The 27,419-nt window shown below is 44.0% G+C and overlaps 2 protein-coding genes across 3 annotated transcripts; one reads left to right on the forward strand and one right to left on the reverse strand.

The window, feature by feature from the left end:
• On the reverse strand, window positions 1-6,020 carry LOC146978877 (solute carrier family 22 member 6-B). The gene is made up of 10 exons (XM_085791926.1): window positions 5,509-6,020; window positions 4,975-5,078; window positions 4,332-4,486; window positions 2,352-2,520; window positions 2,078-2,192; window positions 1,265-1,371; window positions 953-1,164; window positions 756-864; window positions 458-670; window positions 1-142 (listed from the first exon to the last, which is right to left on the reverse strand). Exons 1-10 carry the CDS (start codon window positions 5,845-5,847, stop codon window positions 40-42), a joined length of 1,626 nt encoding a protein of 541 aa, XP_085648052.1. The 5' UTR covers window positions 5,848-6,020; the 3' UTR covers window positions 1-39.
• Window positions 5,654-27,145, forward strand: trak1b (trafficking protein, kinesin binding 1b). 2 transcript variants are annotated; one of them, XM_085791925.1, is made up of 20 exons: window positions 5,654-5,768; window positions 9,567-9,955; window positions 11,851-12,135; window positions 12,894-13,088; window positions 16,033-16,109; window positions 16,491-16,607; window positions 16,719-16,819; window positions 17,017-17,119; window positions 18,062-18,140; window positions 18,233-18,363; window positions 18,452-18,526; window positions 18,619-18,756; window positions 18,845-18,921; window positions 20,143-20,391; window positions 20,500-20,780; window positions 22,348-22,466; window positions 23,066-23,273; window positions 23,384-23,489; window positions 25,252-25,377; window positions 26,002-27,144. In XM_085791925.1, the coding sequence occupies exons 5-20, from the start codon at window positions 16,059-16,061 to the stop codon at window positions 26,594-26,596; spliced, it is 2,556 nt and encodes an 851-aa protein (XP_085648051.1). In that variant the 5' UTR covers window positions 5,654-5,768; window positions 9,567-9,955; window positions 11,851-12,135; window positions 12,894-13,088; window positions 16,033-16,058; the 3' UTR covers window positions 26,597-27,144. The 2 variants fall into 2 exon arrangements, with proteins under 2 accessions (XP_085648051.1, XP_085648050.1); XM_085791924.1 differs by lacking the exons at window positions 5,654-5,768; window positions 9,567-9,955; window positions 11,851-12,135; window positions 12,894-13,088 and adding an exon at window positions 15,207-15,428 and having other exon boundaries at window positions 26,002-27,145.
• The last annotated feature ends 274 nt before the right edge of the window (window positions 27,146-27,419 follow it).

A 27,419-nucleotide genomic window follows, 5' to 3' on the forward strand; every position in this document is an offset into this window, starting at 1 on the left:
AATGTGTGAATAATAATGTGCGCATCCATGTGATTATGCTCAGGTCTGGGTTGCTAAATGCTGCAGCTCCTGCTCCTCTGTGCTGCAGGGCGACTGGCTTAAGTCTTCACACATCCGAGGGTCATCCGTTTTGGGAGTCGACCTGCGGGAGACAAAACACAAAGTACACACTGAGCCAGACACAGAGGGTAGGTTTTCTCATAGGAACAAACAGGACAGTGAGATTTTAAATCCTGCTCAGGTTCATGGAGACTAAGCAGCAAGGCCACAGCAGCAAAGCTCACTGAACACCTGTGACTCAGAATAAGCAGGAACTGTGATAAGCAAACACTTCTCTCATTTTTTTTTTGATGGAGAAACTGCAAATCAAGTCATATAATTCACCTCTACTTCCCTCAGTATTCAAAATAAGCAAAGAAGTCCCCTCCCAGTGAAAACAGAGGTCATATTAAAGTACCCCATGTCCCAGTTCTCTGCGTCCTCCACCGTGTCAGGTAGCGGTCTGTTGGCGGTCTCCGGCAGTGCCAGGGCCAGGACAGCGCCGAGCAGCGGTGAGATACCGAAGATGACCAGAGGCGTGGTGGGGCTGTGGTTATGGAGCATGTTGATGATAGGCGCTAACACACCACCCATCCTTGCAAACATGCTGGAGACACCTATTCCTGTTTGTCTATGGGGACGTAAGGAAAAGATGATTATAGAGAAAAAAACCAAAAAGACAAAGAGCTAAAATCGTACAAAGAGCGATGTCTCACCGTAAAACAGTAGGAAATATCTCAGCAGTGTACACATAAATTACAGCAAAGGAAGCAGTGATGCCAAACTTCCCCGCCATGGCGAGACCAGTCAGGACATTGGGATGATCTACAGAAAGATGGTCAAAAAAGGAGAGAAAGTCTTTCTACGCAGCTCTGTTTTAAAACCATATGGACGGACACTGTGTCCAAACTACCTGCAGGGACACTGAGCATCAACAGACAGGCGAGTCCTCCAACAGCCAGGAAGCTGCTCTGGGAGAGTCGGCGGCTGCAGGGCAGGACGAGCAGGACCAGAGAGCGAGCCGGGATCTCGATCAACCCGAACACAAACTGGGTCAGATAGAGGTTTGTCCCTAACCTGGACACACCCAGTGAGAGGCCGTAGTAAACGAGCACATTCACAAACCTGGGGTTGGAAAGAAGGAACAGGGTTAAACACGAGAGAGAGAGAGAGAATAAAGAGAGAAAGCAGAGTGAACGCACACAATAACACAAACCAGATTTACCAGAGGTAGAACAAGATGAGAGCCCTCTTTCTCATCTGAGGTGTTCGCACCAGATCCACTGCAGAGTGACTTCGCTTCCCACCACCTAAAATGTCACACTTCTCCACCTGATCACACACATAAACCAAAAACCTTAAAGGAGACACATTATGCCCACTTTCCACAAATTAAAATAGTTCCTAGGTGTCTTAAAGACATTTCTGTGACATGCTTTGGTCAAAATCCCCCAAGGATCAAACATCACAGCTCTTTTCATCCTCTCAAAACAGCCCTGTTCAGAACGGCTGGTTTCAGTGCCTGTCCCTTTAAATGCAAATGAACCACTGCTTGCCCCGCCCCGTCCCCTCTACCGGTCCCAGGTAGGGGAGGGGTTTATGCAAATTCGAATCCTAGTTAAATCACTGGAAGACAACTGAGGGAGCAGCTCATAAAACCACGTGGATTTCAACCCAGGGAGCCTGCACATTAGGCTACTTACCTATTGCACATTTTTGTCAATTCTCACATTTTGGGGGCTGGAAGACAAGACAAACACCCAAATATATGTTAAAGAGCCTTCAAAAAGTGATATATCCAAAATATGTCCCCTTTAAAGGAGAATTCTGGTGATTATCAATTTCTATCAGATCCCACAGTGAATTGATCCTACTAATACGAACAGTATCATACACTTTTTAGAGTTCCATTCAAATCCAAATCGTCACTAGCACATCCAAATGTGTATTCATCCACAGCTGAAAATAGTCCGCAACAAATCATTTGAATGGCCTAGAGAGCATGAAAGTGTCTGGGGTTAGACGCAGAGGGACACACCTGTGCTGCCGGAGGTAAAACGCGACCGTTAACAAGAGCGGCCTTGCGGAGGAGTGCGATGGCTTCCTCTCTCCTGTCATTGGCCAACAACCATCTGGCAGACTGAGGGACCACCCTGACAAGAGATAGAGGAGCGTAAGAAACAGTGGACAGAACTGAGAGTGCCCTGAGTGCCAGAAATAAGAGGAAATGAGGATTTCAAAGGAGGTATCCGTGTCCAAGAAATGTACGACTACACAGTGGATCTAATGTCCAGTGGATGTGAATCTCCCACCATATGTAGAAGATGAGCAGGAAGCCCGGGGCGGAGATGGCCAGTTGTAGTTTTCTCCAGTCTCGTATCAGGTACGCGACACCTGCCAGCAGCATGTAGCCCAGGCCAAAGGCATAGTCTGTGATGATGCCAGCCAGCATGCGTCTCTTGGTGCATGTCCACTCGGTGCCTTTGAAAGAAAACAGAGCAGGATTTTGGAGAGGAGAGGAGAGGAGATGAGATCATGGGTTGGACCTCTTTGTGGTTTGAGGGTTCAAGGTAGGGGAAAGAGTGGCAAGGGTTTGTGCTCTGGGATTGGACAGGAAGTAGCACAAAACAGTATGAGGCATAATTATACACATGAAGTCAACTATCTGAAGGTGTGAGAGTTGACTCATCCACTACATTCCTTGGATCATACTGAACAGCTGTAGCATATGTTTGCTCTTCAGTTTCTATAATACATGTGCAAGGCATCCAAATGTCTGCAATACAGCCCCGCTTATCAGTAGCATGTTTTATCTGTCCAGTTAATAGACTGTAAGAGCTATCATCAAACCAGTGGCTTTGTGACGCTGTATTTAGTCGTAGCCCACACAGTGACATTTTAAGCTTAATGCTAATGCCGAGCTAACATTCTCACACTCACAATGCCAACATGTTGATGTTCAGAAGTGTAATCTTTGCCTTGTTCTCCATCTTGGTTTACATCTTAGTATACACGATATGGGACTCATTAGTTGTGCATCAAAGTGGTCTTGAACTATTGTACAAGTAGACATTTTGATCTGATGATAGCACAATAAGAAAAGTTATATCACAAAAGTTGGAAGAGTTCATCCTGAGGGGAACATACATGACTGTACTAATTTCCCATAAACCTTCAGAGTGCTACCAAAGAAAAATCAGGCGCTTGTTAAAATCTGAAGGTCTGTGTAAAAAAACAACAAAAAAAACAGCTCCATCTGTGAAAGGTCAACTTTTTAGATAGTGAGGAAAAACAGCCTTGTCAAGCTTGGTGACTTCTGATGGGTTAGTTCAACATTTTGGCAAATTTGACCACACTATGAGATAACAGAACATTACGAGTTGTTTTCCGGGGAAATGCAGAGACTGCTTGCTGAAAAACTGCCGCCGGCGCCGTTCCATTATTGTCTCATAGCGGTCACAACTTGGTTTCCCTCATCAAACTCATCAAATACACAATCCAACAAGTTGTGACCTGCACATTCACCACGCTAATAGAGATAATAAAGAAACATTATGAGACAGAGTTGTTTTCCAGGTAAATTCATGCAAAACCGGTTTTTCGGCAAGCAGCCTTTGCATTTGCGTTTTGGAGTTGTTGGATTGTGTATTTGACGAGTTTGATGAGGGAAACCAAGAAATCCCATTAGCCTCTGTAGCGTACCTCTGAGTAGCTCGCGGCTCTGCTCCGCCATTCTAGCTTGCACTGACCATTAAAGGTTAAAACTATAGGGATTATGGCAATGGGCCAATTTGCCAAAATGTTGAACTATCCCTTTAAGGCATAAATCACATGGCTACAACATCCAACCATTTCATTCACGGGTTGTCATACATACCCTTCTGTAAGACATTCAAGAGAGAGGCCTATTTACTATTGGGAAGGTGGTCTCAGGGGTTTGGGCCCCACTGAGTAAATTTCATGGGTTTTGGAAAGGAACTGTGATCCTGAGGGATAGGTGGATTATTATTCCATTTTACCATTTACCCCCCCTCCAAAAAAAACAAACAAAATCCACATGAACATAATCCATTAAAAACAACTGAGCTAGTTGAAAATGATCAATATTAAATCTGATACGAAATAAGGTAAAAAACAAACAAACAAACAAACAAACTCATTAATTTTACCATTTTCTCAACATAAATAATCATCAATTCAAATCAGGTGATCAAAAGCCACTGAAAGCCACTATTTTACAATCTCCACTAATAGTTTAACTGTGCTTGTGTTTGTGTGTGTTTGGTTAGTACCAAGTACAAAAGCATTGATGATGACTCCAGATATCGTGGTGCCAACTAGAAAGCGAAGAGTCACATAGACAGGGAAGTTGGGTGCAAAGGCCACAGCGACTCCAAACACAGTCTGAAGAGCGATGGACAGCAGCAGGATGAAGCGTCGGCCATACCTTGCACAGAGAGAGAAGAGGTGGACATGACTGTGCTCTCTAAGCGCATGCATAAATGAGGGCATAAGTGAATCACTGTGGCTGTAACAGGGTGAGAGCAGTAAATACAGGCCAGTGTGCAGTACAAGGGTGTGAAAACCACCACTCGGTGCCAACACCCCTTAAGGAATTTCACTCGTATGGTAGAGTTTTAGTGTTTCATGTACATATAAGCTGTTTCTAAAAATGTTTCAACGTAAGAATTAGATTATATTTAGCATAATTTTTAATGTGTAATTCTATTTCAGTCAGTACGAAGTGTCAACTGCCCTACTAAAACATGGATACTATCAGCGGATCCAGCTGTGCCTGCTCCTCCAGCCATGCTTTGATGCTGGGGATCTGGAAATGTGTTGTATGATCTGTACAAAGTGAGAGGTTTCAGGGCTTCAGGCCACCAGCAAGGGGGAGATAGCAGGGAGCGCTGGGAAAGCAGCACACAAGCCTACCTGTCAGCCATGGCTCCAAACACCACAGATCCCACCAACAGGCCAGACATGTAGATGGACGAACCCAGACTGTTGAGTCCAGCGTTGTCGCACACCAGGTCCCACTGGTACATTGATGAAAGAAAGAAAAAAAAAATCTTTTTTTTTTAGATTGCAGCACACAATCTGCAGGACTGGGACATTAATGAGGGCCAGGCAGCTCATAGCTCCATGCCCCCCAAGCAATTTATTATCACATCAGCATAATAAGGAAGAGCCTTTATAATTTCATCATGTCCTATATGTGTAATACTGCTCAGTCTTTAAGATAGTGGTACTTTCAGATATTGTGCTGCTGTCATGTCCCTAATCAATTTGCTCTATTTGCATTTACTTAAAAAAAAAAAAGGCTCCAAACTCTTGTCATTACAAACTGTCTCTAATTGTGTGCACTAGAGCAGTCCCACCTGTGTCCATGCCCTGACTTGTTATGACTTTGACAATGATTAAAGTTGCTTTTCACCCCAGATTAAAGTGTTAATCGCCCTTTGGTACCTCGGTGACTGTGGTGCTCTGGAAAGTCTCGTTGCTGTACACCCATCCCCGGCCACACGGGACGCGCACGGTTCGGTTACCCTGCAGCAGGACGTCGGAGGAGAAGCAGAAGGAGTCCGTGAGGCTTAAATTTAAGCCGAGTTTGCCAGGGAAGGAGGACTCATTCCCGGCTACTGAGCTGAAGTTGTCCCGGCAGTGATGCGGTGGCGTGGCTCCGGTGAAGATGCTCACCATCATGTGGAAGGCGAGGAGGACCTGGGGTAAACAAATCCATATGTACAAGATTTTCTGATATTTACCGAAGCCTCCGATGGCAGAGAGGATCTGGTCGAAATTCATTTTGGGGGAATCTAGGCCAGTTTATACAGGGTGGAGGGTCTTCTAGTGGATCAACCAAGGGGAAGGAGGCGGAGGGGCTGATGATAAACCAAAGAGGCGGTGAGGAGCTGTTCTCTGTTCAGGAGGTAAACAAGATAAATCAATTCCCACGTGCGACCACGGTCAGTCCAGCCGCGGTCCTGAAATGACCCGAGGAGAAAAACTGAAACTAATGTCACATCCTTGACCCTGCACTCTCTCCAAATGTGGCTTCACGCATGCTGTTAGACGAAAATGCTTCAAAAAAAAAAAAAAAAGAAAGAGAGAGAAGAAAAGGTAAAAGATCGAGTGAAAAGATCTCTCAACTAGTTGGCATGCATGATAAATCCCCTGCAGAATATGAAAAGCAGAAAAGTAAAACGCATCAGCTTGATGAGTGGGAAACTAGAGGGAAACGGTTCCTTGGTGAAGAAAAGTGCAAAGATGTTTGGATGCTTTGCGTGTTTTTTCCATAGCACAACATCTAAACAATCCCACACACATTAATGGCAGCTGGGAGCGCGTATGGTGTGATGCATCCGTTCCTGATAGGGCAGGGCTACAGCGTTATTACAAAACCTCATAATAAAAAAAAAGACGCTCCAATGCAAGAGTCACACACCAGCACCGACGCGCCTGTTTGCCTACAGACCAGTGGATTCAGTGTTTGTCTAAGAGATAATCACTGAGGCGTCACTCACACATTTAGCCATTTATCGTGCTGTGGCATGACCCCATTGTTTATTTGCAGAAGACTGTGTACAAGGTAAACATCTATACCAGCGGTACTCAATAGGCGGCCCGCGGGCCGCATCCGGCCCGCCGAACCTTCCAATCAGGCCCGCGACTGAGTTCTACTAGTTTACATATTACTGTATACTGTATTTCTCGGGCTCCGTGCGCCTGTAAGTCAAAGCGCTGGGACATAGAAACACGTGCGGAGCGTTTGTGTGTGCCTGTGAGGCGCTGCACTGGGATACAGAAACGCTGACGATCCCAAATCACCATGCGCGAGTGTTTGGGGAGCGGGCTGGACTGCAGGGTTTTCCCTGCCTGTCTGCAGAGACCGTGGGTGATTTTCACCGCCGTCTTGGTTCAACTGTGTGTGCATCATGCATGGGGGCCGTTCAGATGAAGCGTCTTTTGCGCGAGCTCAAACCCATTCAATGTAGCCGCGCGTCATGCGCGCTCACAACTCAAAGCCGTAGCCGCGCGCATTTGATGAGACGCAATTGTTTTTTCGTGCACGTCCGCGGCGCACAGCTGCACGACCTGCTTCTCCCCCGCTGTTGTGTCCCGGTTCCATCGGCCTGTGTCTCTCCTACTGTTTCCCACTGAGCTCTGCCTCGTTTGAAAGGTGAAGGAAGCCCGTGTGTGGAAAGACGTCGCCTCCGAGATGTAGAATGTGTATTATAGAAGAGAAACACACATTTCAGGACCAATGACTTGTATCCTCAGAACAGAGTCAGACATGTCCTGTGATGGTCAGGTCATATTTAAGCTGAAAATCACAGGGCATGTCTGAGGATACAAGTCAGCAGTGTAAAGCTCCAGCATGATATGTAAATGATGATATGATAATGTCAAGATTTTTCATATCATACAAAACACCATGAAGTGTATAAATAAAAATTATGTGCTTACAAGTAAAATAAAAATTTTTAAATTATCAGACGAAATAGGTGAATTTAATTTCAATCTATGCCTATTTGAATGTGCGGCCCCCAAGGTGTCTGTAAAGAAAAATTCTGGCCCTTCGACAAATGTATTTGAGTACCCCTGATCTATACATTTAACAATAACACAGTCTGTTGTCCATATTGCACCTCTGCTGCCATCTGCTGTTGGGACATTAAACTACAGGTTTAACGAGGTCCTCAGTTTGTGGTTGTATTACACAATAGGTTTGTTAGGATACTGGGCCAGGAGTTGCCTTCAGGTGCATCAGCTACAACCTTTGGCTTTAATAAATACTGGACAGTGTTGGTGAAATGTACATAGTGCCATTATATGATGACTGAGTGTATAAGTCTGTAGTCACTGTGCATTGACTAATGATCAGACTAATGACAATGTTAATAAAGAAGGTATGTCTTCTCAGGAAAGTCTCAAGTCCCAGTGTCCAAGTCCGAGTCTGAATCACCAAAGAAAAATCAGAGTTGAGTCTGAGTTGTGTCTTGTGTCCCCAGCGTTCAGTCCAAGTCAGTCGAGTCCTCATCACCACTGTCTGAGTTTCAAGATTGGCTCCAGTGCTCAGAGTCAAAGAGCTCACATACTAATAAAAATGTGACACAGTTGTCAAAGGGAGTTTTTTTTTCCTAATGCAGTTCATGCTCAACAGTCTGAGTCCAAGTCATCAGTAGGCTACTCAAGTCCAAGTCAAGTTGTAACCCATTAAATCAACTGATCATAGCAAACACTAAGCATGGATCATAAATAGATGTATAATAATACAAGGAAAATACAAGACAAAGATGATGTAGCCTCTACAAATATCAGTGTTTAACTTTATTGTTAGAATCAGCCACATCCCTCCTTAGACTTATACTTAACATCGAACTTGGCAAAAATGATAATAGCCAATGACCAGCATTGTTTGGTGGTGGGGGAGAGACTCAGTTATGTCTAGTTCTTCCCTGGAGAACAATGGCTCCTCTCTGTTCAGTCCAGCTGGTCAAGAGGGAGCGAATCGCTGTAGGTTAATGGGAAACGAATTCCTGTTTGGCCTCTGTTCAGAATGAAAATTATTGTTTTCCATGCAGGAATAATAATGCATCTTGTGTTTATATAGCTATGCTGCAAAATCCCAGTTTGTTTATAGGCTATATGAAAAACAAAGATGCCTCATCATACGCCTCCATATCATATAGCCTACATTCTTAGTCATGTTTTTGATACAAGGTAAAAATGCTCAGGCAATCCAAAATGAATAATTATAATGGTGTTTGCCCCCCAAAAAAACATTAATGTGTAGTGTCAATAGTTAATTAAAGAGATTAGATCCTAATATCCTCATTAGATAACCTAGAGTTTATAGGACGACTTGGAGTCAATGTTTCTCCTTTTCTCTCTCCCATGTCTCTGTCTCTGTAAATCGTGTGCCTCGGGCCTTTTACCCTCTTCCCTTCCTGTTATGGGTGCTCGTGACGTCAGCGATGCTTGGTCCAGTACGGGTGGGTCCTGGTCTGGGTGTCGGGATGACAGCAGGGAGAAAAACTATCAAGTTAGTGATAGTAATCCAGGATACAAAGAGAAATAGTGTGCTGCCTTCAAATTAAAAGCATACATTTTATTTTATACGGTAGTATTTTATACAATTTGTCTCTAAAGTAGGCCTACCCAAATGCGGTAGATAAGATAAGAGCATTGATTAATGTGCAGATTGTTGTAAATTAATAATAATAATTATTGTTATTAATTCTGTATAGAAACCGTCATCCTATTGTTCGTGGTTAGCCTACTGGCTGTATCTTTCCATACAATCCTGTTTTCCCTTTTAGGTTTTCAGGATGTCAACTTATATGGCTATAGAAAACATGATAGATTTTTAACGTGTCAGTTTGTTTTTGTACAGCCCCTGACAGACAGGGAAACCCTACATTAGCCTACTTCTTTTGTTTCAGTATAATGGCGAAAATAGGATTTTATTTTGAAGGCGGCCGCTAGAAGTTGTATTGTTCTTCTGTGGTGCGGCTTGACAGCGGTGAGGGAGGCTCCGGAGAGAGTGAGAGACAAGAGGAGAGAGACAGGGGGAGATGGCTGAAGGGAAGGAGGAGAGGACCGGGGTCAACAGCGACTTTGGAAGGCAACCTAAGGTGACCTTGATCATCCAGAGCTGTCAGCGCTGAGGAGAGAAACCACACCAAGGAAATATCTCAGCGCTCCTCTCGGCCTGGACACACACACACACATAGACACATACACACACACCGTCTGACAGAGACCGCCTCTACCTGCTCATCCGAGAGGGAGGACATCCAGCCATATCTGCACTTCTCCTCCCTGCTGGGTCACCACACAGCCCCGAAGTCTCCACTGGATCTGTGGATTTTTTTATTTTTTCCACAGTTTGGATCAGTCACCTGAGTGTGTGTGAGTAGATCACCGCTGCTTTCACCAGTGCATGATGTTATAATGGCGGTGTCATGCATCACGAGGTCAGCTGATCGTGTTTTTCTGCTGATCATTGTGCCATTATTATCACTATAGTGCGAGCACACGGTTAAGCTACTGAAAACCCAGGTCCTGCATCCGTGACGTGACCTGCTGATGTAGATGAGGCCACACCCTCAGTCAGAACTCAGATGACATTGTTTGTGCCACACGCATGAATGAACCCTGTCCTACTTACCGGGGGCACTGCCAGCAGCAGCAGCAGCAGCAGCAGCAGCAGCTTTTTGCAGCTGCAGGACAGTAGTGTGATGTTTCACCATGGGACATCCACAGAGCTGCTGGGCCCGGCACCAGCCCTGTCTAAGACTTTTAATTTCACTGCTACTGATATTGTTAAGCTTTTACTGGCTATATAGCTCATCCCCTTGATCTCACAAGATTTCACAAGTTGACATATGTGCTTAAGTGGATAGGGGACAGTGGTTCTGCATGACTTTTAACTGCATGTGCAGTGTTTTCAGTCTGAATCTAAAATCATCTGTCATCCACAGAGTGTGTAATTACTGAAGAACGCAGAGTGCAAAGCTGCTGCAATGAGAAAGACATCCCAAGGTTGTAGTGATGCTCTGCAGAGACCACCGTTATCTGTTGGTGTGCTCATGCATGTGCTTGTTATTTACAGAAAAATAAATCTATGTCAGATGCATTCAGCTGTCAACGGATTTCTCTGTTTTCTCATGCAGTTGCGCAGGCAACCACCGATTCCTGCAGCTGGCAACAAATGAGACACAAACGCTCATGCATATGCACACAAGTTGGGTTATTTCCCCTGCCCTGATTTACATTCTGTTGTGTGTGTCGCTTTTTGATCTCACACAGGTGAATCTCCTTATCCAGATCTATTGTTTTGTGACCGGCGCTTTCCGTGCATCTGCGCTGTGACACAGATCCCTGCAGATTAAAGACAGGGTGCTGCAAGGTCACTGTGACTTCAGAGACCCAGGATCAAAGGTCATGCTCACAGCGCTCCCCTCAGTAGTCTGGGACTGTCAGTAAGGCGCTCTAAGGGTGACTGTCAGTGTCAGGAGATGTGGGTCGCAGAGTTGGCCTGTGATTAAAAAGTTTGGCGAGCATCCTAGCTTTTGAAAAGCCGGTGAAACACTAATCCCCTCACAGCCCGAGAGCTCCATGATGGGAGAACAAGAAAAAAATAATTTCCCGTACCTGGATCCATGGAGTCTGATTATACTATGCTATTAACAAGAGCTGCTCTTAACCCCCACCTGCCTTCTTATGCATTTCCCGACAGATGAAAAGTGGCGTCTGCAGTGGACAGGCACTGATTTATGCAGCTGGCTGGCAGGCAGCACACTGCAGAGTCAGCAGCACCACTTGAAGTTAAAGACTCTGTAGGGAAAGAGAGAGACGCATTGATCACTGTGGACTTTGAGGTTATACCAACACGAATGTCTCTGCCCCTCTCCTTTACTCCGTCTGTAGTGACTTCTTTTCCTCGGACCATAAAAGAGAGTCACTCACTGTTGCTGATGTAGTTAGCTTATAGTTGACGCGTGCATGGTGCTAGTAAACCCAATTGCCACAACAAAGTTTACCATAAAAAAGGGATTTATTTGTACAAACCAGTGGAACAGGTCTTCATGTCACAGCACAGCATGTCACGGTCAAAGAATTGTTTGCTTCCCAATCAGCAACACCTGCCGATCGTTAGCTCGGTTTAAATAAGCCCCCGTGACATATGCCCCACCTCACTTCCTGTGTGGGCGGAAGTTACAAAATAAGACACAAAAATACATACCAAAATAAAAGTCCAGAATGGCTCCTACACCGTCCTTCCTTCTCCCTCCTCCCCAGGTGTCTCTCGCCTGCTGTCTGCTCTCCATCATCTGGACCTGATAACCCAGTGGAGCTCCAGCTCCAGAGGCCCATGGCCCCTGTTTCCCTCCAACAGTGAGAGGTGAGCCAAGCTGGCCTCCCCGGCCCCCTCCCTGCCCCCGGCCCCGGACCTGGACCCGGATCCAGACCCAGACCCAGACCAGCGGCACCCCCAAGAGGAGCAGTATGTAAGCGAGGCCGAGTCCAGCCAGCTTGAGACACACTCGGCACCGCCCGACTGCAGGGACGCCGAGACCATCACAGGTTTGTGTGTGTTGGCCAGCGTTTTAGGAATTACTGCAGGAACACTGACTCGCAGTTTGTATGATTGATATGTTTTATAAACCCAAACATTTTAGAATATGTAATGTAGACTTTATAAACACTTTCAAGCAGGTAAATCACAGTTTGGGTTTTTTTAAGAGCAATGTACAAATATATTTGTCATTTTTATTGCTTTGATCTATATAGAAATGTAATGTAGCTACAACGACCCACTGTGTCCATTTTATAAACATTACATTGCATTTTCTTACAGTGGTGACTGCTCAAGCAAAAGATACCTCTCACATTCATGAAACTAACATCCAGAGGGGGCAGATGTGATTAACATTGTTAACTTTAGTAAAAGTAAACATCACAATAAGTATCAGTTAGTAACAGTTAGTGAACTTCTTCTGCAGAGACATCTCCTGTGCTCCTCCTGGTTTTTTAATATTAATACAAAAATGTCTACAGAGCATTTTAATGTTGTCTCTGGTGGAGTTGAAGATTTATATTTTTTACATGCTGGTGGCTAGGGTGTGTTTTTGTTCACTACTATACTAATCGATCACAGTACCAGTCGGTCCAAATAAAAAACCCTTTGCTAACATTAAATCTTAAGCAAGTGAAGTGGTCATATAAAAGCGGTGTAGTGAGGAGGCGAGTCAGTTTTAGTCTCCATGTTGCTCCAGGACACTCACAGCTCAGTTTCCCTGTTCAAGCTGCTGTATCTTCACCGTCCTCTCTGTCATGCTCAGATGTGTGCAACAGCACCGACCTGCCAGAGTTTGAGATCATCAGTCTTCTGGAGGAGCAGTTGCCGGTGTACCGGTTGCGGGCTGACACCGTCTACGGCTACGACCACGATGACTGGCTGCACACTCCCCTGGTTGCCCCAGACGCCCGGCTCGACCTGACCACCGAGCAGATTGAAGAGACACTCAAATACTTCTGTAAGTTTGACACTGACATGGTCGCGCACAGTTTCATATCTGTCTGTAGTGCCGTTGAAGCTGTTAGAGGTTTTTTTCTTATTTCAAATTCAGACTGATGAAAAGCGGCAGGGAAGAAGCTTTTGGATTAAACTTTAAACCTTATATCTGGGGTTTCTATTGAACTACGTGACCTTAAAGTTAAGGATTTAGCCACCTAGGCCCTGGTTTAATCCTTGAATTGGTTCTTGGGAAGATAATCTACAGTAAAATCATCTATTTTGTGTGAATATATGTCTTTTATGTAGGATTGTAACAAAAATCAAAAAAGTTAATGTGCAGTGTCAGTGCACTAAGGGAACAGGAAGGTGTACTATTATCATAACATTATGATATTAGATGTGTCCTTTACCATCACAGTTTATATTGGAGTTTCTCCCATGTATCTCAAACAGCCTCTCTCAGGTTTGTTGTGTGTTTTAAGTCATGTAGCCTACAGTACATACAATAAGAAGAATAATTATGTGTTTGATCCTATAGGTATTGCTGTTTTCATAGCGACAGTTTAAAGCGTTGAGAGATGATTTGAGTGCTGATTTTAGGGGTTCTGGGGTATGGAGTCAATCATAGACCATTTTTATTGCTTCCTGTCTATAATCGACACCATATTTGTTTTGAAAGCCTCGAGCTGAGTCACACTAAAAAGTCTGAACCATCATTTGTAACCTCAGACTAAACATAGTGTGGTTTTATGTCAACATGAAAACAGAAAATGACTCGGTTGGTCGTCTTCATCAACATCATCTCAGTTGTCCACCCTGCCTAATGCACCGGCTCAGAGAGAAGTTACTCTCAATTAACAGTTATCAGGGGATCAAATAATATTGATTGCTGTTGGTTCATTAAAAATGAATGTTTGCTGATGGATTTAAAACATAAAAACCATTAGCTCATTAACACAGGTGTTTGTTAATTTCGTTTGGCACATTGATAACATCTAATATGTGTCTTGAGTAACATTCAACAAGATGATTTCTCATCCGTCTGCATGTCTAATGGCTTCACACTTTTAAATGTAGTCAGTCCTGTTTTAACATGACCTTAGGGCCTCCCTCCACAAGGTGGTGCTGTGGCTTTAACCTGGCTATAGTCTTGATGTTGCTGAATTGCTCTCTGTATTTTTTCAATCATTTAGATGTAAAAACTTTACTTTTGTTAGAATTGTACTCCCTTTTCAGTGATTTCTCTGTGATGAAGTATGTTCAAAGAGTTATGGAGATGTTCTTTGTCAGCGATGCAGACTCTCCTCCAGTACAGATCAGTGATTTACTGTAGATCCTCTAATGTGTAAATTGGTTTAATTTTAGAATATCTCATTTTAAAGATAGTGTTGCTAACATGGAATTTATGTCGTTTATACACTGGCAACAGTTATATATCTCCATCATATTTGCCTTATTTCACAATGAAGACAATGCATGCATCTAATTTTTTAACTTCTTCTGTGTCCCATTGTGTGAAATGGCAAACTGATCTTGTCATTCTTTGTCAGATGGAGTTGATGCTATAATTTTCCCCCCTGTGCTGCTTCGTACGCCTTTCACAAGAGATCTTCGATATTTCTCCATCATAAGTCATTTTACATATTAGTGTGAGCTTGACACTGTACTGTGAGGAGGCTTTTCAGGAAGGAGTTGTATAATGAAGTCTGATCACTGGTTCCTGCTCCATTATGCTTTGTTGCTGTTTACTGAGGCTAAAAAAATGTCAGAAAGATAAGGCACATCCTGTGGCGGTTAAGAGCGGTGTCACTGGCCCTTTTTGTGGATGAGGGTCACCATGGTAACAGCTGTTGGATGCAGATACATGTATAGTGGCCTTGCACAGAGCAGAGGAGAGAGAGAGAGATGTGGGAGTTCTGTCAGCACTTACAAACTCAAAGAGGACTCAACACTGTATCCGCCCTCTCTGATTGGCTCCCTCATCCATCACACAGCCTCTGCCGTCCAATCATGAGACAGCTTCTACTTCCGTTTCACCTCGAGCAGCTGCAGAGCTTTTTTCAGAAACGGATGTGGACGCTCTGTCATCTCTCCGCCTCCCTCGCGCTCACTCACAGGGGCGTTGATGTGGGTGGGCGGAGGGTAATTCGGGCTCTGGGCCTGTTATGCTGTACGGTGGCTGAGCAGTGGGAGTGAGAGGAGTGAGAAAGTGAATGGATCAGTATTTAGATCGGTTGTCATGTCTGCGTGTCGGTCATCGTGAAGCCAAGGGGAGAGATGGACAGCAGGAGCAGGACGGAGAGATTGGCGAGGGATGAATGTGAGCTGGATGACTGGTACTATGAGGAGGACGTTAAAGGTAAAGTGCATGTTGAGAATACAGAAAAGAAATGTGATGTTGGCACACATTGTTGGCAGATTGAGAGTGTTTTTGACAATGAAGCTTGTCTTGGTTTTGTTCTTCTTCATTAGGAGGAATTTGTGTGTTTCTAACATAACAACCCTCAAGCACACACATGCATGGTTCATTGTTGTTCCTGTGTGAGCCACAGATTCAAAAGATACAACAATAACTGAATAATCCTGTGGTGGTTTTACTACTTGTATTACAGGGGTTTACCATAATGCATTCAATAACTTTGTACAGCAGGTTATTGACCAGGGCTCTGAATCAATGACAGCTTCCCCCCTCAGGGCAGACAACTGGCGTGTGCCATGGAAAACAAGCCTTTCGCCTTTCACTCTGCCCTGCTTTAACATCAAATCAGTGGAGGAGATCATAAACACACACACCCACACACACACCACCTACGAGAGGATGACTTTCTAACCTCTCCGTGTTACGTAACGTGGCTGTGTTGTGTCCGTGCCGCTAAGCATGTATCACACCAGAAGTGATGAGATTTGCACAGGAGTCTGTGGCTCATCTTCCACTGTCCTCTCTCGCTCTTGTATTCCCACAGTGCTATGTGCAGACAGAGTGGGCCAGATGACGAAGACCTACAATGACATCGATGCTGTCACACGTCTGTTGGAGGAGGTGAGATCGTCTATTTTTGTCTGGAATTAGAAGCTTCACCGAGGGACAGTTCCCAAAGTGAGGCTGCAGCAGAAAGGACGCTGCACTGTACTGTAGGTTTGCCAGAATGAATAAAACGCCTGAGGTGTGAACGCTTGTGGAAAGTTTAGCAGAAAGAGATCAATAAAGAATCAGTGAATTCTGCTGCGAAATTTGCCAGCAATTGCTGAACAAATGTTCTGCATGTTGTCTTCTCTTCTCTTCTCTTCTCTTCTCTTCTCTTCTCTTCTCTTCTCTTCTCTTCTCTTCTCTTCTCTTCTCTTCTCTTCTCTTCTCTTCTCTTCTCTTCTCTTCTCTTCTCTTCTCTTCTCTTCTCTTCTTTTCTCACATTCTGACTAATAGAAAGAGAGAGATCTGGAGCTGGCTGCAAGGATCGGCCAATCGCTTCTGAAGAAGAACCGAACTCTGACTGAGCACAATGAGTATTTGGAGATACAAGTGGGACAAATCACAGAGGAGGTCTGTACACACGCTCACTAGAAAACAACACACGTGGCCGTAAAGTATGACATAAGACCCACAGATGTTTGTATGACATCCACGAGTTGTGTATGGTCTGGCCTCTTGCAGGTGGCCCAGCTGCATCATGAGCTGAACCTGAAGGACGAGCTGCTGCAGTTTTACACCAATGCAGCTGAGGAGAGCGAGGACGAGTCCAGCCTCTCCCCAACGTCAGCATCCACTCTTTGTTAATTCCTGTCTGTCTGTAAAAAGTTGATTTAGTAACTTCCAATCTGCATGACTTCAGGATGTGAATATGAAAAACAAGCAAAAACACTCAGTTAAACCCAACGTTGATCACTTATAATCCACTAAAGATCAGAGGTGAGAGCTTCCTGACCTCTTGTCTGTGTTCCTCTGTCCACAGGGGTAAGAAGACGAAGGTGGAAGCTTCAGGAGGGTTTGTGAGTGACACGCTGCAGAGGAAACTCAAGGATCTGGAAGAAGAGAACCTGTCACTGCGCTCGGAGGTACAGTATCTCTACACACAAACCATGACGATGATGATGTTGATACTTTATTTGTACTATGGTGTGTGATTTTTATTATTGTTTTACTGTTTGTGACTTCAAAGCAATTTGTGATTTTGGTAACACTTTATTTGACGCCTATCTCTATAGCGCATTATAACCATACTTATAATGAGTTATGATGCAGTTATAGCACTGTATAACTATAGTTATAAACACTCATAAATGATCATAATGCTTTATAACAATAATAATAACACACTATAAAGCATTTTATCATGACTTATAAGGTCAGGTATTATAATACATTATACTGTAGTTGTTAGCAACTTGCTGACAATGCTCACATCAATAATGCATTATAAATATAGTTATAATGTGTTATAATTGGCTTATAAACGTGTATAACTATCATTATAAACACTTGTAAATTATCATAAGGCTTTATAACAATAAGCAACACAATATAGAGCATTATAACTCTATTATAATACTTGACCTTATAAGCCATTATAAAATGCTCTGTGATGTGTTATGCTTATTGTTATAAAGCAATTATAACACACTACAACTATACTTATAATGCATTATTGATGTGGGCATTAGTTACTAACAATTATAACGTATTATAATACCTGACCTTATAAGTCATGATAAAATGCTATATAGTGTGTTATGATTATTGTTATAAAGCACTATGATCATTTATGAGTGTTTGTAACTATAATTGTACAGTGCTGTAACTGCATTATAACTCATTATAAGTATTGTTATAATGCGTGATAGAGAAAGGCGTCAAATAAAATGTTTACGTGATTTCATATCTGCGTAAGGTGCTATACGAATAAAGGTTACTTACAAACAACAACAGCTAACACTGTATGAGGGAGAAACAGCTGGGAATATGTAACGACTGTTTAATTTACGGATGTTTACATGTAGGCTAACCATCTGAAGTCAGAGACGGAAATCTATGAAGAGAAGGAGCAGCAGCTTGTCAACGACTGCGTGAAAGAACTTCGTAAGTCTAGCTCTGGCTTTCTAGTTGTGTATATATATAATTATTTTTATTAAGTTGGTTGAGCTAATCTCTCCGGCCCTCTGTCCCGTCAGGACTGTCCAGTCTCCAGATCTCTGCCATAGCGGAGGAGCTGGCCCGTAAGACCGATGACGCCTCCCGACAGCAAGAAGAGATCACTCACCTCCTGTCGCAAATAGTGGATCTGCAAAAGAAAGCCAAATCTGTGAGTGCACACACCCAGACACATAAACCCATCATAATTCAATCACGACAACCGTTATGCTTAGTCAAACCTGCATGTGTGTGTCTAGTATGCAGTGGAGAACGAGGAGCTCTCTCAACACCTGATAGCAGCTAAAGATGCCCAGAGGCAGCTCACAGCCGAGGTAACTTCCACATCACTGCTCGCCAAGCTGTTGTCATGCCATCTATTCACATTAATGCCAAAAGTTAAGTTGAATTATCCACAACACGACAGCTCCAGGAGTTGGAGGAGAAGTACTTGGAGTGCATCGAGATGCTGCACGAAGCTCAGGAGGAGCTGAAGAACTTGAGGAACAGAAACTACACCACAGGAACTCCTCGCCGCTACCACCCCATGGGACTGTACCCGATGGTGAGGGAATGTGTGTGCGTATGTGTTTGTGTATCTGAGGGTGTGTCAGTGTGCATCTTGTGCTCCTTCATGTGTTTTTGTGTTGCAGGACTCTCTGGCAGCGGAGATCGAGGGGACGATGAGGAAGGAGTTGAGTCTGGACGACCCCGAGTGTGAAGAACAGAAGTAGGAGTTCAAAGTTTAATGTGATACTTAAACTGTAGAGACTTATGACGAATACCAACAGCATGATTTATACCAGAACATTTTTGTATTTCATTTTCATTAAAAATTATAAGTATTATGATGATGTGATTCATAAAACAAACAAGCATACTTCTTTAGATTATGTCATTTTTGTCATGCGGGCAGTGTAACACCACAATGCAATTCTGATTTCAGTGATTTTCTGATTGATTGTTCAGAATTCTAACATAGAAAAAAAGAAATATAATGATTGAGGATTGCTCATAAGATGGTTTAGAGGAAAGAGAGTTTCACTGCTTCAGCATGTGATATAGACACCAGAAGATAAAATTAATGGGAAAAACATAAAAGTCACAAAATGAATGTGGATAATTATCTTCATAGTAGTATTATAAATGAGAAAAACACCACAGATTAGTTAACGTTATTGGCCAAAATAGGTATTTGCCACTTAAAGCAGAAGTAAGTGGTCCGGTCGTTTTCGCTAATGCTGCGTTCCAGACAGGCTTTTGAAATCGTAAATTACAGCTTCAAGTCACAACTTACAACTTTGTAGCGTTCCAGGCAACCCACTCGTGTTTTTCCGACCTGTTTTACCGGTGAAAGTCACTATAACGGCCACTCGTAACTTCCGACCGGTGAACTCGTACCAGATCGAACTGGTACCACTTCACGGTCGGAAAAATACGAGTTTCCTTGAACGCACCATAACAGTCCTCGTCCCTACGTCACCACATTCACGGCGTTCCTTGGCTGCACACACAGCCCTGCATGCTGTTCTCTCTCCTCATTGGATAAAAACTGTAGGATACGATAAATGTTTTCTCTTCGGCTCAGAGCAGAGCAGAGTGACTGAGAGACCCGTGTTTCAGACCAAACACTCTATGTAAGTGATTGCTGTCGGAAGATATAACTATTTAAGACTTATATTAACACAAATATATCACTTACTTCTGCTTTAAAGGTCAGCAAGGTAGGAAACGTACAAGATGATCCAGACAGCGGTAGTGTTCGCCATAATGTCTGTGGTTCTTTGGTTCTGTTCACTGAGGTTTAAACTCAGTTTAAACTTTTTAAACTCTGTTTAAAAAGTGTATTATTCAATGACAAAAGTTTTGTTTCACAAAAATAAACAAGATGTTTTAAGTAACTACTCTACGTACGGTTTGTCCTGATACTCTTACGTCTGATTGTTTGCAGAATCCATCGTAAGCGTGTTTTTGAGACGGTCAAGAACGTGAACCAGACGGTCCGTCAGCGCTCGCTGACTCCAACCAGCGCCAACATCCCGGGCTCCAACCAGTCTCTGTCGGCTCGCACCTCGCCTCAGTCCAGCGGCCTCTCCACGCCCCACTCCAGCATATATGGAGGTGACATGAGCGGAGACAGCGTTGCCCTCGACAACCGCACCCAGAGCATCTTGATGGAGACGGCGTCCAATCAGGATAGGTGAGGGTGAAAGCGATTAGCAAATTGTGGATGAAGTGACTGAGGACGCATTTTGACGTCATTGAGAAATTGATATTCTTACACCTTGTGTCGTCCCCACTCTGACAGCGGCACAGAGGGCCGAGAGAAGAAGGCGAGTGGCGCCGAGGACCTGAGGCTGGCCCTGCGCCGCCTGTCTCTGCGCAGACAGAACAACCTGAGCGAGAGGCGCTTCTTTGAGGAGGAGCGGGAGCGAAGGCGTGGAGGACACGGGGGAATGCAGGACGCTCTGGGCCAGGAGAGCGTGATGACCCCCTCAGAAAGCATCATGTCTCTGGGGAACCTCCACCTGTGGGCCACACGAGGACCCTACCTCCCCGATAAACTCCAGATCGTCAAACCGCTTGAAGGTGAGGGAGAAAGGGAGCGGGGCGCGAGCTGCAAGGCGGGGAGGAAGTGGGAGGGCGAACGGCACCGAGGGGCCGGGACAAAGAAAGGGAGCAAGAGAGGCTGGGCTTCGGAGAGGGAGAGCAGGAGGGACAGCTGGCATGGTCGGACGCTGGAGGGGGAAAGAGAGAAAGGGTGGGGGTGGGGGGCGAGGAAGACGGGAGCTGGGATAGAGATGGAGAGAGGAAGGAGGTGGGCCAGAGACCGGGCGGGGAGCAGGAAGATGAGGGGAGCCAGGGAGAGGAAGGAGAGACCGCTGTCGCTCATGCTCTTCAACTCTTTCTGGTCCCTGATGCACCATCACAAGTCAGGCAGCTTCACATCTCCACACAGCTATTACAAAGACACGCAGCCCAGAGAGTGGCTGTAGATACACACACCTCACTGAACAGAGGAGGAGCAATGTTTTATTTGTGCCATGCATCCACATTGTTTGCTGCTTTTCATGGCAGAACGCATCTTCATCAATTTGCATGTGATTTCTTAACTTGCAGTGTGTCAGGGCCTCTGTACTCTCACACTGTGTATGGAAGAGAATACAAAAAGAGTCCCTTCACGTGTATCCACACCAGAATTTAACTCCCTGGTTCATGCCCCATCCCCGAATCAATTTGCTTTTTGTGAAATCCTACCAACAAATAAATAAAGGAACCAACAGATACAGGTGAAAATGTGACCTTATTGGCTGTAAATAGGTTCCCACTGAGTGTAAATTCATGTATAACCTCGGTGATGGAGAGCATCAGATGTGACATCACTGATTTAGCTGAGGGAGAAGTGTAACATGTTAAAAGTTTGATCCCAGAAACAGTTGTGTGATCATTCCCCCTTGTGTTGTTGGCCTGTGCTGCCCTCTGCTGGTGTTGCTTCATCCATCATTTATCTTCATATGGACCACCTCCTTTGTTTACATGCATTTGTTTATTTGTATTTACGCCTCCTCATTTTGTATGTGTGTTTTATTCTTTCTTTATTTTTGTCTATTTATGACTTCCTCTGTTTTTGTTTGATTTTTCTTTCTTCATTCAGTCACTGCTCACTCTCTCTGTTTCAAGTCTGATTAATAAAAACCTGCTCTCATTCTAACTACTCCTTCATTTCATTTCATTTTCATATTATTCTTCTCTTCATCACCTTTCAGTGTCTCTGGAGTACTTTCACCACCTTTTTTTGTCATGCTAATCACAGAGGCTTTTTATATGCTTTTATCTTTTTATGGATATTCCTAATGGACAGGCATTAACAAGTGGTTATTAGCATTATTTTAACTGGGTACTTGTCATGCTCTTGTTACACAGTCAGTAGTCTTGTGTTAGCTCATCTTAGCTGCACTGATACCTCACAGTTTTTTTTTTATTTTATCATTGATTACTGAGATGCTTTTTTGAATTAACATAGGAAAGAAAGTTGCGTCTTCAAACTGAAGCCACACCACCACTTAAGTATTGAGCACTGAATATTCAAGTGGTTGTTTGAAGATATTAAAAAGCAGTAAAGTACATAGCAGATGTATTCCCCTCTGTCCTCCAGGCTCTGCCACCCTGCACCACTGGCAGCAGTTAGCCCAGCCTCACCTCGGTGTGATTCTGGACCCCAGGCCTGGCGTCGTGTCAAAGGGTTACAGGCCGCTTGAACTAGAGCTGGAGCAGGTGTGTGTGTAAGGTGTAAATCTGTGTTTATAACACAGTGAGGTACCAAAAAACACAGTTACTTTTAATTTATTTATTTGAAAATGTAATTAGAAGATGAATCCAGTATTACTATCTAATGAAACTACACTTGTAATCGGCAATAAAATTGGGATTCAAAGTTAGTCCTCTGTTACAAATGGACTTAAATCCAGGCTGCAGTACATACAACATGTTCCTTTGCCTTGATAATATAGATTATCTGTCCATCTTCCTTCAAATTCTCTGCCATTTCTCATGAGTGCAACATTTTATCAGTTGCTTTGGCCAGGATGTTTTTTATTTTTATTTATTATTATTCCTCATATGAAATACATACTGACCAAACCAACTGACCAAATCTACTCAGATAGGTTTGAGATATTCAGTGGAAGTTAGAAAAAAAAGTAAATGGTATGACCTGACTAACTGATTGAGATGTATCCCTATAACTAATGTTGATATCGTAATTAGTAAAAATTAGTGTAATGGTAGTATCTTGTACTTGCACTTGCACTTGCACTTGCACTTGCACTAATGATCTGTACCTGCCTCTCTGCATTGTGCTGCTCTGTCTGCAGGTTTATCCGTGGGGCGGCTTTGAAGAGGACGAACCAGGTGAGCAGTACTTCCAGAACCTGCCCACATCCTCAGCCTCGGCCTCTCCGGCCGTGCCCACCACCTCTTGCTCCAGCGAAACCAACCAAGCGCAGCCTCCGCCCAGTCTCGCTCCACTGTCTCCCCCCACTCCATCCCCGTCGCCACATCTCAGCAACACTGATCCCATTGGTGAGAACGGACGCTGCATTTACACACTCACCGTACAGTCAGTGTTTAACTGTCTCATTGTCAAAACACAGCCGATCCTGACCTGTTGTCTGTGTCTGCACGACTTGCAGCTGCATACTACCCAGGTAAATGCATGGCCCACACCAGCTCCACCTACACCTTCACCACCTGTCGGATCCTTCACCCGACTGATGAGCTGACACGGGTCACACCAAGGTGAGCAAAATAATGATATATTATTTATTTATTTATTATTACAGTTTTTCTCGATTGCTAAGACACATTTCTCGAAAGCTTCTCTCATTTTCTCTAAACTGTGAACACAAACCCCAATTTTCAAGCTACATTCACAAAACCTCAGACTCTTCTTGCAAAACCAAACTTTGACCTCAAAACAGTTCAATCTGTGCCCAAAACTGAACTTTGTTGCCAAATCGTGCCCCGAGTCAATCAAAATTAAAAACACTACTGAGCAGCCACTAAACACTACATAGAAAAATAGAAAACACAATGCTCAGCACATGAAGCTGTAGAAATAAATGTTTATCGTTCACTGTAGGCTAAATGCATGTTGCAAAACAAAAAACCTGTGCATTTACACTGTAGCACTTTTCTCCTTCCCTTTCTTTCACCCTCCTCCTTACCTCTCCACATCCATTTCATTCCCTTTTCCTTCCTTCTTTTTTTCTGCCCAGTTCATCCCTCCCTCCCTCCCTCCCTCCCTCATCCTTTCTTTCTTCACCCTGTCACCTCTCATCTTCTCCTCTTGCAAAAACAAAAAACCTGTGCATTTAGCACTTGTACATAGTAAAAAAAAAAGGAGTACAAAAAACAGAAATCTTGTGCATTTACACGTAGCACTTGTACAGTACAAAGACAAACAGAAATCTTGTGCATTTAGCACTTGTATACAGTAAGCCTACGTAAAAATAAAGTACAAAAATATAGAAATGAGAAGTGCACAACTCAGCAGGACTTCATCCTGAACTGGCTTACAGTATATGTGCCCTCACATCATTGGACACAAGTGTTATCAATTTTGAGTTGTTGTGTTCAACCGGTGAAACTTGTGCTTTACTTGTGTTTGACTTTTGCCACCTGTGCTCAGCATTTTGCAACACAGGTGCATCACAATGAAAATGTGTTGGTAAGATGTGTCTAAACAGGTGAAAAGTGCTGATGGTTTTGCCAAAAGAGTGACTGATTCAATCAGTGGGTTCAGGCAACTGAGAATTTGGTTCAGACAACAGGGTTTAGTGTTTTAGCAATTGAGAAAAACTGTAATTATATAGATATAATAATTGAAAAAAAAAAGAAATGTATGATCAAAGTCAGCTTTTTGTTACTTGTACTCTTACGGTTTCTCCAAGTTTCCTTGCTGAAGTTGTTCTTAATCGGCCTGAATTTGCTGCAAGATTTTGTGTTTCTGCTAAAAGCAGCTGTATTCAAACATACCTTTCTTCAGAAGCCCTAATGAAATAATGTGTTAAAGAGAGCAGAGCAGTGCCTAATGCACATTTTCAACATTTTTAAGCAAGTATTTTATTACGTTTCATATACTGTAATAACACTAAAAATTAACATGATCATCAATGCAGTTTAAACTTTAATTAATGTGATAATGTTGTTTAGATATTGTGGCGCCCGGAGGAGCCCACATTGTCCTTAATGTGCAGTCTGAATTCAGCTGAGTCCCAAAGGGCAGATAAGATCCAAGCAGCAGTTGCTGAGGTCGGATCATAGCCAAGCAACAACATTCAGTCAGTCGCCTGCTAGACAACAGGAAGGTGTTAAATAATACATGCAGGTGCTTATGGCTCAAAGAAACAACATCCCTTGCGCAAAACAAATGTCAGTTTTGTGCTATTACAATGATGCGATATCACAGAAGTGCAGTTTAAGTTGTTGAAATCAATGAGTCACTAAAAGTATGTTTCTAATTATCCATGTTCTTGTCTCCTCTTTGGTTTCTCGCCAGTCTGAACCCCGTCCCAGCGTCGTCCTCCTGTGTGATGACCAGCACTCTGCTGGGGACGCCCGCTGCAACGCCCTGCACACCCCGACGGCTCAGTCTCAGGCCCTCCGAATCCTCAACTAACCTCAGGCAAGACTCCAAATATACCAGAGAATTACTTCACTCTGAGCTTGTAATAATGTATACATTTATATCGGGTTAACAATGCAGAAGTTTGTTTTAAAGGGGACATATTATGGAAATATCACTTTTTGAAGGCTCTTTAACATATATTTGGGTGTTTGTCTTGCCTTCTGGCCCCCAAAATGTGAAAATTGACAAAAGAATCTGTAATTTTCAGCCTCTCTCGGTTGAAATCCATGTGGTTTTATGAGCTGTTCCTGCGGTTGTCTGACCATGATGTCATTAGTTGTCGAATTTGCATAATACCACCCCTAGCTGTGAGTACCGGTACCGGTAGAAGGGGTGGGGCGGGGCAAACAGCCGTTGAAACTAGCCATTCTGAACAGGCCTATTTTGATTGGATGAAAAGAGCTGTGATGTTTGATCCTTGGGGTATTTCCACCAAAGCATGTCACAGACATGTATTTAGGACACCTTTGTGGAAAAGAGGCATAATATGTCTCCTTTAAAGATCAATTAGCAGTGTATCACACTGAGTTAAGACAGGATGCATAAGAAATTTTGACCTTTCCCCCTACATCTAGTTACCAGTCAGTATGATGTTGACGCAAATCTTTCGTGTCTGTACAGAGATGCAACCCGCACCACCAGCACCTCCCTGGGGTTAGTGCGTCTTCTCCAGGAGAGAGGGATCTCAGCAGCGATGTATCACCACAGCCAGGGCCTGGAGCATGGGCCGGGCAGCGGAGGAGTCTTGTTCAGCACCTCCATCACCCCAAACCGAGCGCCCAACCCCGACCCCCTGCGCCCCTCTACCCCTCCCAACTCGCCCACAGGACCAGGAGCCTCAGCTTTGCTAACCTCAGCGTGTTTCGACTTCAAGAGCCCGTCGTACGACAACTTCCTGGCTTCTAAACCAGCCCGGTCCATTCTGAAGGAGGTGACAGGGGGGATGAGGGGCAGACAGAGAGGGAGGGACTGTGAAAGCCAAACGGATGTTAGCGTGACCGTCCACAACCTCAACCTGCTGGACAAGGTGAAGCGGCTGGGTGTGGCTGGAGCTCAGGGGGGAAGAGCCATCAGTCCAGGTCCCATGCTTGGTCCTCTGGGCGGGCTTCGCAGATCTGGCTCCCCTTTTGCTCCCGATGGGATGAGGCGGAACCGGAGTTATCCTGCCATGGTCGGGGCCAGCATGGCGATGAAAGCCCCTGGGCCCCCGGAGTAGTCAGGACTGCTGCTGCTGGCCATCAGGATAACCAAGTAGGAGCCGGGCCGGGTCGAGGACTGACTGCTGAGCGGTCACCTGGAGCCCAAACACTGACACTGTTCATACTGTACCACAACGTCGTGGCACTACTGACCAATTTCTAATCACTGCTGTGGCTCCACACTGACATGATCAACTTTATACTGTAGCGCTTTTAGGTAGCGACCCCTGCTTGAAGTAAAAACTAACTAACTTAAAGGGTTAGTTCACCCAAAATACAGAAAACATTTTCTGTTTTGCTTTTACTGGTACTCAGCCGCAGAAGGTCTGGTTTTATGTGCTCAGATATTGAGTTATCGCTGATGGCTCGAATAAAAATTCTCTTCGATGAGAAAATCAGGTGACGCCACTCTCATGTTTATGTGTTAAGTATGAAGATGGATCCAGGATGTGTTTATCTTAGCTAAGCATAACAAATGGAGGCTTGAGGATACAAATATTCCGGCCCTGTCTAAAATTTAAGAATACAAAGACCAACACTTGTATTGCTTGATGATTCACATGTTGTACAAGATACAGTAGGTGTAAAAATAATTTTAACTAAGAGTTACATGGTGTATTTATTTCTTAATGGACATCCGATAATCATATTTGGCATCACTCTGCACAGCAGGCAATTGTTCCAGTGAATATGCCTGAACTAACACATTTCTTTTCTGTTTGTGTAATGGATATAATGTTTGTAGAGTTGACTTAATACAAAGACATGAGAGAGATCAATCATCTGTGATGAATTTCCCAAACTGTAAATAACACTTGGCTGTGGCTTGTCATTGAATTT

This window comes from Trachurus japonicus, chromosome 11 (assembly GCF_045865225.1).
Source record: "Trachurus japonicus isolate A0001 chromosome 11, Traja_1.0".
Taxonomy (NCBI): Eukaryota; Metazoa; Chordata; class Actinopteri; order Carangiformes; family Carangidae; genus Trachurus; species Trachurus japonicus.

Coding starts and splice junctions, on each gene's coding strand:
- LOC146978877 (XM_085791926.1), bottom strand. CDS start 5,847: ATGAATTTCGACCAGATCCTCTCTGCCATCGGAGGCTTCGGTAAATAT. Junction 2,521..4,331: donor CATCAATGCTTTTGTACTTG/GTACTAACCAAA, acceptor TTTCTTTCAAAG/GCACCGAGTGGACATGCACC. Junction 1,372..2,077: donor TTTTACCTCCGGCAGCACAG/GTGTGTCCCTCT, acceptor GTGTGTGATCAG/GTGGAGAAGTGTGACATTTT.
- trak1b (XM_085791924.1), top strand. CDS start 15,347: ATGGACAGCAGGAGCAGGACGGAGAGATTGGCGAGGGATGAATGTGAG. Junction 17,120..18,061: donor ACCTGTCACTGCGCTCGGAG/GTACAGTATCTC, acceptor GTTTACATGTAG/GCTAACCATCTGAAGTCAGA. Junction 23,274..23,383: donor CAGCAACACTGATCCCATTG/GTGAGAACGGAC, acceptor CACGACTTGCAG/CTGCATACTACCCAGGTAAA.